Consider the following 18567-nt stretch of genomic DNA (forward strand, 5'->3'; position numbering starts at 1 on the left):
AACCACATAAAACATCTCATTACCTCTGCAATGTGTCCTATTTTATACCGAACACGTCATATCACAAGTCACGGACGCGATACCAAGCTCGCCACTATAACACATACAAAACACATACTCAAGAACAATACTCTGCTTTATTTTGCACATAATAAAAATCAAACGACCTACCCAGAAATTGTCAGCAACATGAACAGGAAAACTGAACGATATGAGACGTACAGCTCCAAGTGAATGACCACGATGCCAGGTTTGTTACAACAACACATAAAACACATACTCAAGAACAAACAATACTCTGCTTTTTACACAATCAATCTAACGACCTACCCGGGGATTATTAGCAACATAAACAGGTAAGCGATACCCTCAGCGTGCAGCAGCTCTTCACATTTGCGGCAATGCCACGCCAAACAAACATGTGCGTGTCTCCCACCGTATTGCGCAACGCACCTTTTAACTCGCGTAGGCGGAAATTACGCAGGCCGCATTCTGCCGTGACGTCAGTCAAAATAGTAGAAAAATATATATAAACACTGCCAACCCACTACATAAACAATACATAAAAGCTATAATCAAAGAATAATTTACAGTGAAACGACAACAACCACGAACATTCAAGGTTCGCTGCGCTGGTGATATTAAACACAAGTTTGTATGTGTTTGTCGGATAAGTATGAATTAGCATTTAACAAACTGGTTTGTGGAGACAAACAGCGTTGTCCTTCGTTTATTTCCTCGCTACAACGTACAATTAACAATACGAACTATTACAGGAAAACACATCAACGAAAAAATCATACTTACAGGTTGTGGCTCGTAAACAACAGCTTTAAAGTTGGAACTGCTCGATCTTTCAGGACAAGCCGTTGTGTGAATTCTACATTGTAACTCGTATAGATTAAGGAAGCTTTCCTCCGGAAAATGTGCAGCATAGAGAGCGACATTTGGATTATAATTATGAGGGACCGGGTTAAAAATAAATTGTAACCGTCCTTAGGAAAACTGAACAAAGTGGACCTGCAATCTGGGTGAAAATAACAGCGTTTCGACGGCATAGCGGCAACGGCACTCTACTACCACAACAACTCTTCTCCAAAGCAACATAAAATAGCCTCGCCCCCTTCATGTATTGTGTTACCAGAGGAGGGGTTTATGTAAATATCGGGCTTAGTGATGTCAGCAAGCCCACAGGAATGTCGTGTAGTCCCTATCAGCCGTTTCTGTAGTTCTTAGAAATTGATTTCTTTAAATGCAAATATCTCCCTTTGCTTTAAACTTTGAACGTTGTAACTTTGCAGATGTTGATTATGCTCAAACAGCAACATTACACACTAACTAAAGTTAGAAAAGTGAAATCGTGTTTTACCACCCCTTTAACACCGTCGTTCAGATGCATGTGCTGTTTACTCTGATGTGGTGTTCCCTTTGTGTAACTTATTAACCTTTATTTAACCAGGCAAATCACTGAAGAACAAGCTCTTATTTTCACCAAACAGCTTGACAGAAATAAAATCATACATTACAAAACGCACACATACACATTCATTTAAAACATTTACAAGCTGTGATAAAAACACTCACTAGTAGTTTTATTAAATGCAGAGATTGAAATAAATGATTGTAATTGTAATGATTTTTGAGGCACATTCTTACATTTAATGGTTATATCCTTATCGGTAAATGTTAGAAAGTCATGTGTGTATTTCCATTTTCCTTCAAAGCTTGTCCCGAGAGCGAGTGAGTCTCTGTTCAACTTTACAGAACGAGCTCCAGGACCTCAAGTTGATGAATTCTGACTAAAATATACATTTGTTTATTCTACATTAATCTACATTGTTCATAGAAGATTAACATGAAGGATTTAAAACCTACATTTAACATCTATGAAAACAGAAACTGTAACTAATGTGTCATATAAACAGAGATGAGTTCGAAAACATTATCAATAATTCTAAAAACATGCCAGATAAGATGGACTTGGTAATTGCGATGATGTATTCGTTGTTTTGTTTACTTTTCTGACAATATATATATATATATATATATATATATATATATATATATATATATATATATATATTCCAGCGAATATTCCATTCTCTTTACTCTTAAGTATAACTGTCATTTTAAATCTTCGGTCTACTGTTTTCCTACACTTTGAAACATTTAGTTTTACAAATGGATTAACAATCAATGTTTAGTTTAACAATCTTTTAAGGATGAACAAATCATGGTTTTGGTCATCACATTAAAAATAACATTAAAACTGGATAATATATAAAAAATTGAAGAGCTGGAAAAAGTGTGGAGGACTTTACAGTCATTGATTAATGCTTGAATTTTACTCTCAAAAGGATGGACGAACCCTGAAATGAATAATGTAAAAACATTTGTCTATTTATGCCGCAATACCATGGTTACACTGAGCATTACTACATTACATCCATAGGGAATATTGGTGATTTGTGGACTTAAAAGCCTTATAACTTAAAACTTCATGAACTTGTTTGTTCATGGCACAATGTTTCACCTGGCTTTTTACTCACCCACAAGTCATCCTAGGTGTGCATGACATTCTTCTTTTAGACAAATACAGTTACTATAAAAAAAATGTCCTGGCTCTTCCAAGCTTTATAATGGATTATAATGAATTTCCATTTACTCGCAGTCTAGAGCCCTGTATAGTGCTTTATTTCTGCTTTTACATGAGCGCCACCTACTGTCAGAGAGCGCAAGTTAATAGATATCAATCAATCAACAAAGTGTCCTGTGCTCACCACACACCGGCTATAGGTGGAGAGGAGAGATTTGGCTATAGAGTGATGTGTGTCTAACTTACACAGAAGAGACTTTGTTGCTCAGCACATGAACATAAACTACTTACTGTGATCTCAGACTGTGTTGATGTGGTTTCTCCACTGCATGGATCTTCATGTGTCGCTTCAGGTGAGTTTTAAAAGAGAAACTCTTCCCACACTGATCACACGTGGGTGGCTTCTCTCTGCTGTGGATCCTCTCATGTGTTTTCAGAGATGATGACTGATTGAATCTCTTGTCACAGTGTGAACACTTGTAAGGTTTTTCTCCAGTGTGAATTCTCTCGTGCAGTTTTAAACAGTTCGCTGAAGTAAAAGTCTTCTCACACACAAAGCACATGTACTCTCTCACACCAGTGTGAGTTTTCTGATGTCTTTGTAAATTTGACAGCTGTGAAAAACTCTTTCCACACACAGAACATGAATGCGGCTTCTCCTTCGTATGAACTCTCAGGTGTTTCTTCAGCTGCGATGCCAAAAGAAATGTTTTCCCACACTGATCACATGAGAACGGCTTCTCTCCGGTGTGGATCCTCATGTGTCGTTTAAGGTGTGAAGATCGACTGAAATCTTTCACACATTTTTTACACTTAAACGGCTTCTCTCCAGTGTGGATCCTCATGTGTATCTTCAGGTCACTTTTAAAAGAGAAACTCTTTCCACACTGATCACATGTGTGCGGCTTCTCTCCTGTGTGGATCATCTCATGTGATTTCAGATTTCCTGACTCTCTGAATCTCTTGTCACAGTGTGAACACTTGTAAGGTTTTTCTCCAGTGTGAATTCTCTGGTGCTGTTTCAAATGTTCAGCTCTAGTAAAAGTCTTCTCACACTCAAAGCACACGTACTCTCTCGCACCAGTGTGAATTTTCTCATGTCTTTGTAAACTTTGCTGCAGTGAAAAACTCTTTCCACATTCAGAACATGAATGTCGCTTCTCCTTTGTATGAACTCTCAGGTGTGTCTTCAGGTTCGATGCACAGAGAAATGTTTTGCCGCATTGATCACACGAGAACAGCTTCTCTCCGGTGTGGATCATCATGTGAAGTTTAAGACTTTGTTTGGATGTGTAACTCTTTCCACACTGAGAGCAGGTGAAAGATTTCTTGTCTCTTCTTTTCTTTAAAAATGTCTTTTTAGTCTTTGAGCAACTCAAAGGTTTTTCTCCAGGTTGGACATGATGTTCCTCCTTCACTTCACTCAGTTCTTCTCTCTCCTCCTTCACTTCACTCAGTTCTTCTCTCTCCTCCTTCACTTCACTCAGTTCTTCACTCTCCTCCTTCACTTCACTCAGTTCTTCACTCTCCTCCTTCACTTCACTCAGTTCTTCACTCTCCTCACTCTCTTCCATCAGGTCTGACATGAAAGAAAAATGTATTAAATAAAAATTTCAGTACATCCAAGTAATTCATTGAGAAATATAAAGTGAAAGGACATGAAAGTGAGCCTTAAAGTAATAGTAGAAAGTAGAACTGTTATAAAATATTATGATAATTTGATGCCTTTTTATAAATTGATTATTTGTCCTTGAAACTTTCCATGATGAGGTAAATTTATCTGACACACTCAGTGCTGATTCATCAACGCTGTTATCAACGTTACTGTAAGAAGAATCTTCTAGAATTCTGTTAACGTTGTTGCAAATTGGGAACTAGATAAAAAAAAAGTAAAATAAAGCAGTTAAATTAGTATTAGCTTGATCTGATGTTGATAATCAATATAAAAATGTCTCAAACCTCGCTTTACTGACCATTTGTTGAAGAAAAACCCGGAACATTCTGTACCATTTCATAGTTTAAAGGGTTAGTTCACCCAAAAATGAAAATTCTGTCAGTAATTACTCACCCTCATGTTGTTTCAACCCCGTAAGACCTTCGTTCATCTTCGGAACACAAATTAAGATATTTTTGATTAAATCTGAGAGCTGGATCACTTCTCCATAGGCTTCTATGTGACTGAAACTGGCTGGCCCAGAAAAGTTATTAAAGAGATCATTAATATAGTCCAAGTGACTACAAGAGACTTATTGGTTCACTAGTGTTTTTGCGCAGTTTATCAAGCGACGAGAATACTTTTTGTGCGCAAAAAAACAAAAATAATGACTTCCACTATTCATTTCCTTCTCTCTGGGCCTCGAGTTGGTTCACTATTGTTTTTGCGCAGCGCGTCTGTGTTGCACGTCACACGCATCACACACATGGCCAGCGTTGGCCAATAGTGAGCCTACGTGTGACGTACAACGTACTCGGTTACTAACGTAACCTCGGTTCTCTCTAGAAGAGGGAACGAGTACTGCGTTTTATCAAAACGCTACGGGAAAAGTCTATTTTCACGAAACACTGAAGCAAAAATTATCCTTTAATTTTCATATATGTAAAACGCGTTGCGGCAGCAGCAGACAGCTGAAGCAAGACGGCTTGTCCGCTCATTGGCTGCTCTGCGGCAACTGCATAAGCCTATCGAGCGCAGGCTGATGCAACATCAGACCAATGAGGGCGCTTCGCGCCCTCCTCGCCACTTCCCGCCGAGACGGGCGTGGCTTACCTCTATAAAAGGAGCTCGAGAAGGCTGATTCACTTGATTTTGATCGCCGAAGCGAACCAGAGTGAACCAAACGCACGGCAAGGGAACGCAGTACTCTTCTAGAGAGAACCGAGGTTACGTTAGTAACCGAGTACGTTCTCTTACGAGAGTTCTCTCGTACTGCGTTTTATCAAAACGCTACGGGAACCCCTTGCAAAACGCCGTGCGTGCTGGGATAAAAACACTGATCACCGGAAGCTATTTCAGGCATACAGTGCATAATCACCAGATAGACTCACACAGAGTCAGGGAATAAGGGGGGGAGCCTTAATTCCCTATACTGTAGCGTCCGCAGGCTTAGCATGACCTCACAGGGAGAGTCTAAAGACAGGAGGGGTTTCCTCCGTCCTTATATAGACATGTCCACAGACGCGAATATGACATCACATAGCCAGGGTAGGGAGCCTGCACTAATGTGGGAAAACGTGGGTCTTACACAGTTCTGCCCAGTATAGTCGGTAGCGCGTTGCGCCTGTAAATAGATTACACCGACAAAAGCTTAGCCTGTAAGGCGGGAACCTCTAGGTATAAAACCTGATAAATGTAGACGGAGAGGCCCAGCCTGCCGCCGTACATATATCCTGTAAGGAAATCCCGCTGGACCAAGCCCACGAGGAGGCAACGCCTCTCGTAGAGTGCGCTCTGACTCCCAACGGGCATTGAATGCCCTTGGCAGTATAAGCCAGCGCTATGGCGTCAACTATCCATCTGGATAGACTCTGTTTCGAAACAGCCGTTCCTTTGGAACGTCCGCTGAACGAGACAAAGAGCTGCTCTGTCTGTCTGAAGGCAGCAGAGCGGAACATATAAGTTCTTAAAGCCCTAACAGGGCAAAGAAAACTCGAGTCCCCTTCCTCACTCGACGCCGGCAGGGCAGCCAGGGAAATAACCTGAGCCCGAAAAGGCGTGTTGAGGGATTTCGGCACATAGCCGTGCTTAGGTTTGAGTATGACTTTAGAGTCATTAGGACCAAACTCCAAGCACGTCGGGCTCACAGAGAGCGCGTGCAGATCGCCTATGCGCTTCACTGAAGCGAGAGCCATCAAAAACACTGTTTTGAAAGACAAATGTTTGAGGCTGATAGACTGGATAGGCTCGAAAGGGGCACCTTTCATGGCCGCCAGGACCGTAGAAAGGTCCCACATAGGGACTGAAGGAGGTCTGGGTGGATTCAGTCTCCTAGCTCCCCTGAGGAAGCGGATGACTAAATCATTCCTTCCCAGTGACTGACCCAGCGTTGAACCGGAGAACGCTGAAATAGCCGCCACATACACTTTGAGCGTGGAAGGGGATCTGCCCTTATCCAACAGCTCTTGTAGGAAGGAGAGAACCTCCGCTACCTCACATTCGAGGGGTGAAAGGCTCCGAGCTGTACACCAGCTGGAGAAAACCGACCACTTTGAAGCGTAGAGCCGCCTGGTCGACGCGCTCTAGCCTCAGTGATGGTATTCATGACTCCCTCTGCGAGACCAACGGGTATCCGTTGAGCGCCCACACATGAAGGGACCACAGTTCCGGGTGTGGGTGCCAAATCGAGCCCCTGGCCTGCGAGAGGAGATCTCTCCTCAACGGCACTGGCCATGGAGCGATGTCTGCTAACTGCATCAGAACTGGGAACCATGCCTGGTTCTTCCAGAACGGTGCTACAAGCAGCACTGGGCATTTTGTTTTCCTGACCCGTTCCAACACCTGTGGCAGGAGGGAAACGGGGGGAAAAGCGTATAGCGGGCAGCGCGGCCACCTTTGGGACAGCGCGCTGTCGGTCTTTGAAAAGAATGCGGGGCAGTGAGCGTTTTCGTGGGACGCGAATAGGTCCACCTCCGCTTTGCCGAATCTCTCCCACAACAGCCGGACTGTTTGTGGGTGTAGAGACCATTCGCCTGTAGGAACGTTGTTCCTGGACAGTCTGTCCGGGCCCACATTCAGAAGCCCGGGTACATGCACTGCTCTCAGCGAGCGTAAGTTGTGCTGAGCCCATAGTAGGAGGCGTTTTGCCAGCCTGTTCAGGGATATGGAATTCAGACCGCCCTGGCGATTTATGTAGGACACCACAGCCATGTTGTCCGAACGGACTATGACGTGTTGGTCCTTGATGTGGGGACAAAAACGCGTCAGCGCATTGTGCACTGCCAGCATTTCTAGGCAGTTTATGTGTTGGAGCTTTTCTCGTTCCGACCATAGGCCGAAGAACGGTCTGCCCTCGAGCAGCGCTCCCCATCCCGAGGTGGATGCGTCCGTCGACACCATCCTAACCCTCGAGGAAGTCCCCAGGCTTACACCTGATTGGTACCAGTCGTTCGCCATCCAAGGCACCAGGGCTGTGACACAGTCCTGATTGACCTTGAGGCGTAATTGACCGGACACCCACGCTCTGCGCGGTACCCGCGCTTTCAACCAGAACTGCAGCGGGCGCATGCGGAGCAAGCCCAGCCGGAGAACTGACGATGCTGAGGCCATGAGACCCAGCATCCTTTGAAATTTCCTGAGCGGAGTGAAAGCGCCGCGGCGGAAAGACTTCGCCGCGCGCTGAATGTTCAGCACACGCTGTGGCGACAGCTGCGCTGTCATAGACTGTGAGTCCAGAACTATACCCAGAAACGAAATCGTTTGACTGGGGTTCAGTGAACTCTTCGCCCAACTGACCGTGATACCAAGATTCTCGAGGTGATCGAGTAAAATGGCTCTGTGCTCTACGAGCTGAGATCGTGATTGGGCTAGGATCAACCAGTCGTCCAAGTAGTTCAGCACTCGCATGCCTCTGAGTCTGAGAGGAGCGAGCGCTGCATCCATGCATTTCGTAAATGTACGAGGTGCCAGGGACAAGCCGAAAGGCAGGACTGTATACTGCTATGTCTGACCCTCGAAGGCGAATCTCAAGAATCGCCTGTGATGTGACGCTATCTGTATTTGAAAATACGCGTCCTTCAGATCTATCGACATGAACCAGTCTTCCCGGCGAACATGCGCGAGAATTTTGCTGGTCGTGAGCATTTTGAAACGGCGTTTCACTAACACTCTGTTCAGTCGTCTTAGATCCAGAATGGGTCTGATACCGCCGTCCTTTTTGGGGACTAGAAAGTATCTGCTGTATATCCCCTGTTCGCTTTGATCTCGGGGAATAAGCTCTATCGCCCCTTTGCTTATCAGTTTTGATATTTCGGCGCGAAGTAGGTGTGCTACTTTCAGCGGTACCGAAGTTTCGACGCGCGCTGTGAAGCGCGGAGGGCGTCGAAAAAACTGTAGCGAGAAGCCTCTCTTTATAATGCCTAAGACCCAGTCCGAAACCCCTGGAAGCGCTGCCCATGCATCTGCATGGTTGGCTAAGGGCCGGATACAGAGCGCGCTCTGTTCGCCGTGCGACAGAGGTGCTACGGGGCTCACAAACGTAGGCGTTATGCCTGCGGCATTTGAGGCGGGGGGCGCGCTTAATACAGCGGGCGGAGCGCTCGTCCTCGACCTTACAACAGTGCTTGGCTGAGTGAGGGAGGGCTGCGCGAGTCCCGTGGGACTCATGTGTGCGTGTAGATGTGGGCTGGGAGCGGACACATTTACTGCTTTGGGCGCGCTGCCTGTGTAAGCAGCGCGCGCGCTCATAGGTCTCGTTTTTACAGAGAGCCTGTGATCTGATAGACATAGTGTTCGTGGGCACTGAGTAGTGGGCACTTTTACTATGTGGGGAGCGCAATCGACCTGAGTCGATTTTATTTGCGCGAGCCCTAAGTGCAGGGCTGTGCTTGTGTGTAGGGATGGGCACTGAGAAGTGGGCATCGACACTACATTTATAGCACCATCGGCCGTGGCCGGGACACCAGAAATACCGTGAGTAAGTGTGGGCGCGGGAGAGCGGGCACAGTTACTGCAATGAGTGCACTGTCTGTCTGAGCAGAGTGAATGCACACAGGTTTCGTCTTTACAGAAACCACAAGGCATGCAGAACATAGTGTTTGTGGGCACTAGGCAGTGGGCACGTTCACTATGTTGCGTGCGTGATCGACCCGAGTCGAATATATGAGCGCGGGCCCTGTGTGAAGGGCTGTGCTAGTGTGTAGGGATGGGCACTAGCAGTGGGCATCTTCTCTACACATATAGCATCATCGGCCGTGCTCGTGGGCAGCAAAAAACACGTCTGCAGTTGTCTCTCGGGGAACAAACAGAGTGATTTGCATTCGGCGGCATAAATATTTTCTGCCGGCCGGCCTGGGGTTCGAACCTCCGATTCCCCACGCGCAAGTCTAAGAATCTACCACTGGACCACAGTGAAGATACATAGACAAAGTCAGCGCGAGTATTATCCGCACTGGCGTTTGCTTGCAGGCATGTACCACGTGCTCGTGGCCAGCAAAAAACACGTCTGCAGTTGCCTCTCGGGGAACAGACAGAGTGATTTGCATTTTCAGACGCCTGCAAAATGCCAGAATGTGAGAAGAGTGGAAATCGCCCAGTTTCAGCGGGGCTGAAAACACTCCATTCTCCTTTCGCCAGTGACGCGCGGGAACCGTAGAAACGGTGTTCGGTTGCAGGCAAGCGGGTACTACGCGCTCGCTGGCTGCAAAATGCATCTCTGCAGTCGCCTTCAGGGGACTTACAGAGCAAGCATTGGCGGCATAAATATATATGCCGCTAGACCGGGATCCGAACCCCGGTCTCCCGCGTGGAGAACCTATAATTCCACCACTGAGCCACAGGGGGATACAGGCTTTCAACATGTATTCTTCGGCGTTTGCTGGCAGGCAAGCGTGTAACAGACTCACTTGCTGCAATAATATTTCCAGTCGCCGAACAGGGAACTGAGAAATGTGAGAGAAAAGAGGTCAGACCGACCAACGGTGGGACTAAGAACACTCTTTTCTCCTTCGCCGGTGAATGACGCGTGCAGAGGCAGGGTAGCTTTTCTTGTAACGTAAAGAAAAACTAATCCCGCCATCCGCTTCCAGGAAGGGCAGCCTCGGAAGGATGCCCGGTGAGTCCTCAGAGTCACCGTAGGCAATTGGCTCGGAGTGAAGGCGTTCGCCGTCAGCGAGCGCGAGCGCTGCATGAGAAGGCATCTTGAAAAAGACGCAGCTCTTTTAGGGGTGTGTGTTGCAAAGCGAACACACACACACAAACACAAGAACAAGAATGTAAAGGATATGGCGTCGGAAAGCGCAGCAGGTACGGCGGTAGAAGGCGGCGTTGGCCAGCGGCTTCAAGGGCTCGTCCCGCTGAAGTGCTTGCATCAGACGACGCGTGCTTCCTCGTGATCCAGCGATGCGTGCGCTTCGCTGAAGAGATTAAAATCAAGTGAATCAGCCTTCTCGAGCTCCTTTTATAGAGGTAAGCCACGCCCGTCTCGGCGGGAAGTGGCGAGGAGGGCGCAAAGCGCCCTCATTGGTCTGATGTTGCATCAGCCTGCGCTCGATAGGCTTATGCAGTTGCCGCAGAGCAGCCAATGAGCGGACAAGCCGTCTTGCTTCAGCTGTCTGCTGCTGCCGCAACGCGTTTTACATATATGAAAATTAAAGGATAATTTTTGCTTCAGTGTTTCGTGAAAAGAGACTTTTCCCGTAGCGTTTTGATAAAACGCAGTACGAGAGAACTCTCGTAAGAGAACACAGAAGTGCTAAAACACTAGTGAACCAACTCGAGGCCCAGAGAGAAGGAAATGAATAGTGGAATAAAGTCGTTATTTTTGTTTTGTTTTTGCGCACAAAAAGTATTCTCGTCGCTTGATAAACTTAAAGGAGAACTTGGTAACTTTTTTAACTTAATAAAACTGTCTAGAAATCATTTGGATGGTTAAACAACCTGTTCTGGTGATATTGGTGACTTTCCCCGCTCCCCCCAGCGTTCCCAGGCGGAAAACCAACCTTGCCACTTGGGGACTACCGTGGTAGTCCCCGTCCACTGGGGACTATTACCAGATTACCCACCTCGGTAGACATAGCTCCACACAATTCAGTTGGCTTGCTCCGATCAAAACAAACGCACATGAGCAGCGGAAGAGAGGGGGAGGAGGCCGCCGCAAGTGAGTTTTTTACGACCGTGTTGTGAAATATACGCCCCCCCACAGCTGTAGGGGGAGCTCGTGGGGAAAACATGCGACAACAAAAGGAAAAATCAGTGAAGAAGTGACTAGAGTTCGCTAGAGTTGCCGAGTTCTCCTTTAAGATTGAGCCACTGTAGTCACTTGGACTATATTAACGATCTCTTTAATAACGAAGATGAACGAAAGTCTTACAGGGTTTAAACAACTTGAGGGTGAGTAATTACTGACAGAATTTTCATTTTTGGGTGAACTAACCCCTTTAACTGTTTATCTAAATGTGATGAAGTGCTTGAATGTTTCTAACATGAATGTTCTTCAGCATCATGAATGAATAAAGAATAAACACCAACCTCTTTGTTCTTCAGGATCTTCAGTGTGTTTCATTCTGCAGGGTTCTGGATCACTCATGTTCTCACTGTCCTCTTTAATAAACTCAGTCTTTGCAGATTTCAGCTCTTCCTAATGCTCTGATGCTCATCTTCACTTGTAACTGATGGGAATTTACAGCATTTATTGGAGAATTGTTGTGGGAGGAGCTTCACTGACCATGTGACTGATGTGGGAGGAGCTTTGTTGATGATGCAATTGGTGTGGGAGGAGCTTCACTGATCTGCTCAAAATCTAAAATATATCAGTTACTGAGTTTGTTTTTATACTAAATGACACTTCTATGCAACAAATGGCTATTATGATCATTTGCAGAATGCATTTTTATAAATTAATTATATGTCCTTGAAACTTTCCTTGAATGAGGTAAATTTATCTTCCAATTATTATTTTTAAAACATTACCAAATCTGAATCCAGGGACAAATCCCATTGTTGCCATTTTGACACCAACTTTGAGATTGATATTTATTTTACTAAAAACGTTTTGAATTATTAATGTCCGTTCACACTAGACTTTTCCTTGCACTGACTTCCATTCATGCGCATGTGAAAGTGGGACACCAGAAACACAAGCTCAAGTGAATAACTCTGTGAGAAATAACAACTCATTCATTATTGCAAATCCTAACGTTATTCTGATTCTTCATTAAAATGCAGGTATCTAGAAATAAATAAAAGAATATAACTAATTTAAATTCTTCCAAATATTAATAATGGTAAGAAAAACAGTTAAAATCATCAACACAGAAATAAATGTACATATAGTAACCAACAATTATACCCTCAGTCCGCTGACACCAATGAAATGAGCTTTAAGTGTCAATTTACAGGAGATCTGAAGACATCAGCATAATAATTGAGGTGAAAACAGGAACTATTGTCATGAAATAAAGAGTGTTTTCAGCAGATCTGTTAATATTGATGAGCCTCAGACTATCAACACTCATTCAACAAGCCATTCAGGGTCACCAGCAGATCATCTCACTTTATTCTGAGTGTTTGCTGTTAGAAACACATTATTTGAGTCAGGATACATGATAAAAGCACTTCTGATCTATTGAAAGACAATACTGTTATTTCTCACACTATGACATGGATAAAATATCAATAACACAAAACAATGACACTCATCTTCCTCAACCACTACAGATTACAGCAGCAAAATGTCCAAATTAATCTAAATATGAAGAGTTTGGTTCCAAAACGCGATACATCCATTTTGATTAATTTGAGTAAAAATGTGTTTTCTTTACCAAGAATGTGGCAAGATGAAAACCACTATTTTCTGTTTCAAACTTTCACATAGCATCTTTAGGTTATAATAACAAAACAAATTCAAATCCAGATTTTGATTTTCAAAGATTTATTATAAAAACTGATCATTTTTTCCCCAAAATGCAATAAATTCATAACACTTTTTTTCCCCAAATGCAATTGAATCAATATAAAAGTTATTTTTCATATTGAAACTGTTGAAAATACACAACAAAATAAGTTGATCCACATATGACAGCCTCTGAACTCGGTCAATATCTTATTACAGGCACTGGACTAAAAATACATTCAATCAGCTATCGCTAGGAAATACCTCCTGAACTTTTTTGACCTGATCATCTGTAAAATGGCTTGGTCCTGCTCGGTTTTCGTTGACTTTGAGTAAAATAACCAGTGTTGGGTAAGTTACTTAAAAAAAGTAATTAGTTATAGTTACTAGTTACTTCTCACAAAAAGTAACTGTGTTAGTAACTGAATTACATCATTACAAAAGTAACTAATTACCAGGGAAAGTAACTATTGCGTTACTTAAAAAAAAAAAAAAAAAAAAAAAAAAAAAAAAAAGTTTAAATATAAGAAATTTCTTGAATATCCCCAATATGAAATGTTAAATTAATGAAATGGACACTAAATAGAACATCTTATTATTATTATTATAAAACATTGTACACTAATCTACACTATTTTAATGTTGCTGTGGGACAATGTGAGAGACACCCATTAACTTAAATATTAAAATATTATCATTACTATAGCGGAACAACAAAACAATAGATGGTTTAGAACTTTTAATATTTATTGCACAGACCACAAGTGGCCAACAAATAAGTCTAAAAATAAATCATGCTTCTTAAGAAATGTACCAAAAATAAATAAATAGTAGCCTAATAAAAATATACATACACATACACTAGTGCAGCATATAATTAAAATGATAAAACTCACACACCTTTACAACTGGTAGACATTCTGTAGGCTATAGCCTACTTGAAGTATTTTCTTCCTCACAATAGGAAGTTTAACAAAAAGTGCTGTCAATATAATACTGAACAATGTATCAACATAAATAATAATAATACAACATAATCTTTTGGGGGGTTATTTTTTATAATCTACAGAGAACGTCATCATCAGAGGTTATTTATTTTAGCCAAATTCTAGTCATGTTTGCCGCACGTGTTCACAACAATCAAACAAATATGTTTGAACGGTCGTTCCCTGCAGGTTATTTTGGAGTTTATGTTATATAAACTAATTAAAACATTGCATATGATAGCCTACCAATATGCTACAGAGATTATTCTAATGCTGAAATGTGTAATTTATTTATAAATAAAGTATTTATGCTCGGACACATTCGGTCTCTTTCGCGCAATGTTGAGCGCGTTCTCGGACACACTCGGTCTATCTCGCGCATTGTCGAGCGCGCTCGCGGCATTCGCCTCGCTTTTGTCCAGTCCGGCTCCTCATAAACACTCACACACCAGAGAAACAAGTAATAAAAACTCGGTGAGTGTTTTAGCGCAATTTTCTCACCTCATGGGATCAGAACACTAAGAGATAGTAAATCTTTTCCTGGATTTTTTTTGTGCGTTCCCGAGATTAGACCTTCCTTAACATAATGCCGAAAACCCGAAGTCTCTAGGTGGTCTGGTTGAGGAGTAGATAGAAATGCAAGATTGGTGCGCACAGACAGAACAGAACAGAAATCATGAGTTAACCAGCGCAATTTCCGGGGGAAAATTGCACTAAAAACTTTGCAGCTCCTATGGCTGAGAGATAGCCTACTCGGATGAAAACCGCTTGAGTGAGCTCAATTATATATAATTGACTATAGTAACGCCGCATTTTTATTGACAGTAACGGTAACGGCGTTGTAACAGAGGAAACAGTAATTAGTTTGATCGTTACTGAAAAAAATAACGCCGTTAGTAACGCTGTTTATTTATAACGCCGTTATTCCCATCACTTAACTGAAAGTTTTTCAAAAGATCCCCTGGGTTCAACGTGTCAGCGTGACAGAAGTTTGATGCTGTCGTGTGAGAACAAGCAACAGCCGGCATTTTTCCTCCTCCCGCGTGCCTCGTCTTCTTAATCTCCTCACGTAAATGATTAGATTTCGATGGCTTACGTTTCTTCCCTACCGCAGAAACCACCACAGGTTCATCAATGCCGGCAAAATTATAAAAGATTTTGTTTGATTGTTGATCAAAAAGTACAAAGTAGATAGGAAAAACTAGGATGCCGGGTGTATTCAAAGCGCTGCCGTTACTGTTTACAGTGCGTGGAATAGGGCTGGGCGATTAATCGAAAAGTAATCGAAATCGACATTCAGAACCTATAATCGATCAAATTTTCCCAGGTCGATTATTTCGATTACTTTCCCTTTAAAACACTACCGCGTGTGGAGTCACGTGACCCCGCTCCCTTACATTACGTTATTCCGCTGACATGTCAAGCATGGAGAGCTTAATCACTGAGACAACTGAGCAACAAGAGCAGCTTGTACCAAAGAAAAACGCAGTCTCTGTCATTTGGACACATTTTGGCTTCAGTAAGGATGACATCGAACAAAATGAAGTCAGATATAGACACTGTAGAAAAACAGTTTCGACGTCCAAAGGTAACACCACCAATTTGTTCCAACACTTGGAGCACAATCACGTTACTGAATATGAACAGTGCATGGCTCAAAAAAATCAAAAAGAGACTGACAAGCGCCGAGCAACAAGTGCCTCCGCAAAGCAGATGTCTTTAACACAAGCTTTCACAAATGCCACACAGTATGAGAAGAGTTCAAGAAGATGGAAAGAAATAACTGACGCTATTTGTTATTACATCGCAAAGGATATGACTCCCTTGGCTACAGTGGAGCGAAGCGGGTTTAAACACCTCGTTAAAACTCTCGACAGAAGATACACTGTGCCATCGCGATCACATTTTTCTAAAACTGCGCTGCCAGACATGTACAAGACATGTTGTAAAAATGTAGCTGCTGAACTGAAAAATGTTCAACACTTTGCAGCCACATCTGATCTCTGGTCAAGTAGGACGATGGACCCATTCTTGAGCCTTACTTTGCACTACATTGACGACGATTGGAAGCTGCGCCAGAGATGCCTTGAGACGGCATATTTTCCAAGCGATCACACGGCAGATATGATTGCGCAAGGTCTGAAAGATATGCTTTCTGAATGGGACCTCGCGGAAGAAAAACTTTCAGCCATTACGACAGACAACGGTGCAAATGTTGTCAAAGCTGCCGCGCTTAATGGATGGATACGGCAGCAGTGTTTTGGACACCGACTACACCTTGCAATTGGTAAGTACACGTCAGCTTAATTAAATATAATAGCATTGGGATGTTATCTAATTGGGCATATCTGGCGTTTACTATATTCTGGCTAAGCTAAATTTGTTTATAAAGGACCTTTATAAATGTTACAATATGCTTGATATTACAGTGTTACAATGTTAAGTTCACATTACAATGTAACACAACACTACATCATTAAAGTAAAAATCATTGTGTTGTAAAAATGTGTTGTTAATCTGATATTATTTAAGAAATATAAGAGGCTCATTAATTTTGGTACTGTTAAAGCTTTAGGTATAAATAAAATATCGTCAATAATAATAACAATTTTTTTTATTTTTGTGTGTTTCAGAAAATGGATTGAAAGATCAACGTGTGACACGTGCAGTGAGGGTGTGCAAAAACATAGTCAGTGCTTTTTCCTATAGCTGGAAAAAAAAGAAGGCGTTAATGAAGGTGCAACAAGAACTGAACCTGCCACAACACAAGCTAAAAACAGCATGTGTTACCAGATGGGGATCGATGCAAATGATGATTGCAAGAGTCCTCGAAAAAAGGAAAGCTATTACACAGGTCCTTTCTGAAGACAAAAAATCCAGGCACCTTGTTCCATCGTGGGCTGACCTGGATGTCTTGGAGGCTGTCAGCAAGGCTCTCTCCCCCTTGATGGAGTTCACAGACGCCCTATCAGGGGAAGAGTATGTGACCATTTCATTTGTAAAGCCTGTACTGCACATCCTCAATTCACGAGTGCTTGCTGAGGAGGAAGATGATGTGGAGCTGACTAAAACTATCAAAACCAGCATCCTCAGGTACCTTAAGGAGAAGTACTCAGATCCTATCACAGAAGAGCTACTGGACACAGCCAGTTTTGTTGATCCCAGATTTAAAGCTACCTATATTTCTGCTCACAATGTCCCCACCATTCAGGAGAAAGTGAAAACAGAGATGGAGAAGATGTCAGAAGCTGAAGTCTGCAGAGAAAGTCAGATTACAGAGACTGCAGAACCAACAACTTCATCAGCAGTAGCAAAAAAGCAAAAGAGGTCATTAGGAAGCTTTTTTAAAGGGAGTGAGGCAATACCTTCAGCTACACCCACTCTGTCACTTCAGCAATCGCTAGAAGCAGAGATGAGCAGCTATTTGGTGTCCCCCATGCTGGATAGTGAGGCAAATCCACTGGACTGGTGGAGGAAGCATCATGTACACTTTCCCAATCTAAGTAAGGTGGCAAAAAAGTATCTCTGCATACCAGCTACTAGCTCCCCATCAGAACGGGTTTTCAGTTCGGGCGGAAACATTGTTACATGCCTCAGGTCCTGCCTGAAACCTGAAAAGGTTAACATGCTCGTGTTTCTTAGTAAGAACTTAGAGTAAATTCATGTTCATATAGTGACATAACAAGATCGCTAAGATTACCTCATGCAACAGTGTATTTTCATTACAACAATCTGTTGTTTACATTGATACATTGCACATTAAAATATTTGTTTACAGTATATGCAAGAAATGCACTGTTTAAAATATTATTTACAGGATATACAAGAGTTATTTTATTTAGAAGAGATACTGCTTATTTTCTACTTTTAATAAGAAAAACATTGAAAGTAATTTATTTTGTTTCCAAAAGTGCAAGTTATTTATTTTTAACACAAAGTGACTGTTCGTTTTAGGCAATGTGTGCTTTAATTTAAGTTGTTTAACATTGATGTTCAATAAATAATCATAGATAGTAGATAGTGTGTGTTTCCTTCAATTATTTTAAAATCAAGTAATGCACCCTTCATTCAAAAATCTCTCACTTGTAATATGTGAGCATATTTACTGTAAAAAACTTGTCAGTGAACCATGAGGGCAAAAAAATAAATAAAATAATCGTTCATTAATCGTAATCGAGTTAAAATGTTCAATTAATCGAGATTTTGATTTTAGGCCAAATCGCCCAGCCCTAGCGTGGAATGATGCGCTGTGATTGGTTGAGCGGATTTATCGCATTCTGCAGAGAAAGGAGACTGGCGTTTGTCGCGGTTTGGAAAGAAAGGGAGAAAACATGACAGAATAACACGGCGGATATCGCATTTTACGTAAAATTTAAAATTGACTTTTCAATTCCGACCCTATACAATACTGATTTTTGCAGGAACTGAATTTTTTTTTAAA

At 42.5% G+C, this 18567-nt stretch overlaps 1 protein-coding gene across 7 annotated transcripts in view; it reads right to left on the reverse strand.

The window, feature by feature from the left end:
* Window positions 1-18567, reverse strand: part of LOC311077392 (uncharacterized protein) — a 29946-nt gene that overhangs the window by 9202 nt on the left and 2177 nt on the right. For 3 of the 7 annotated variants that reach the window (XR_014604877.1, XR_014604878.1, XM_084105840.1), the window contains exons 2-5: window positions 11778-12048; window positions 2888-4175; window positions 172-258; window positions 24-94 (exon numbers count right to left, since the gene is read on the reverse strand). Coding sequence is in view for 4 of the 7 variants with exons in the window: in XM_084105840.1 (XP_083961966.1) it covers window positions 43-94; window positions 172-258; window positions 2888-4175; window positions 11778-11835 (1485 nt within the window). In the remaining 3 variants the exon portion in view is untranslated. The remainder of the gene's footprint in view (window positions 1-23; window positions 95-171; window positions 259-2887; window positions 4176-11777; window positions 12049-18567) is intronic. The other 4 variants (XR_014604876.1, XM_084105841.1, XM_084105842.1 and 1 more) reach the window with 2 other exon arrangements.

The sequence above is a fragment of the Abramis brama genome, assembly GCF_963993115.1.
Source record: "Abramis brama genome assembly, chromosome: 1".
Classification (NCBI taxonomy): domain Eukaryota; kingdom Metazoa; phylum Chordata; class Actinopteri; order Cypriniformes; family Leuciscidae; genus Abramis; species Abramis brama.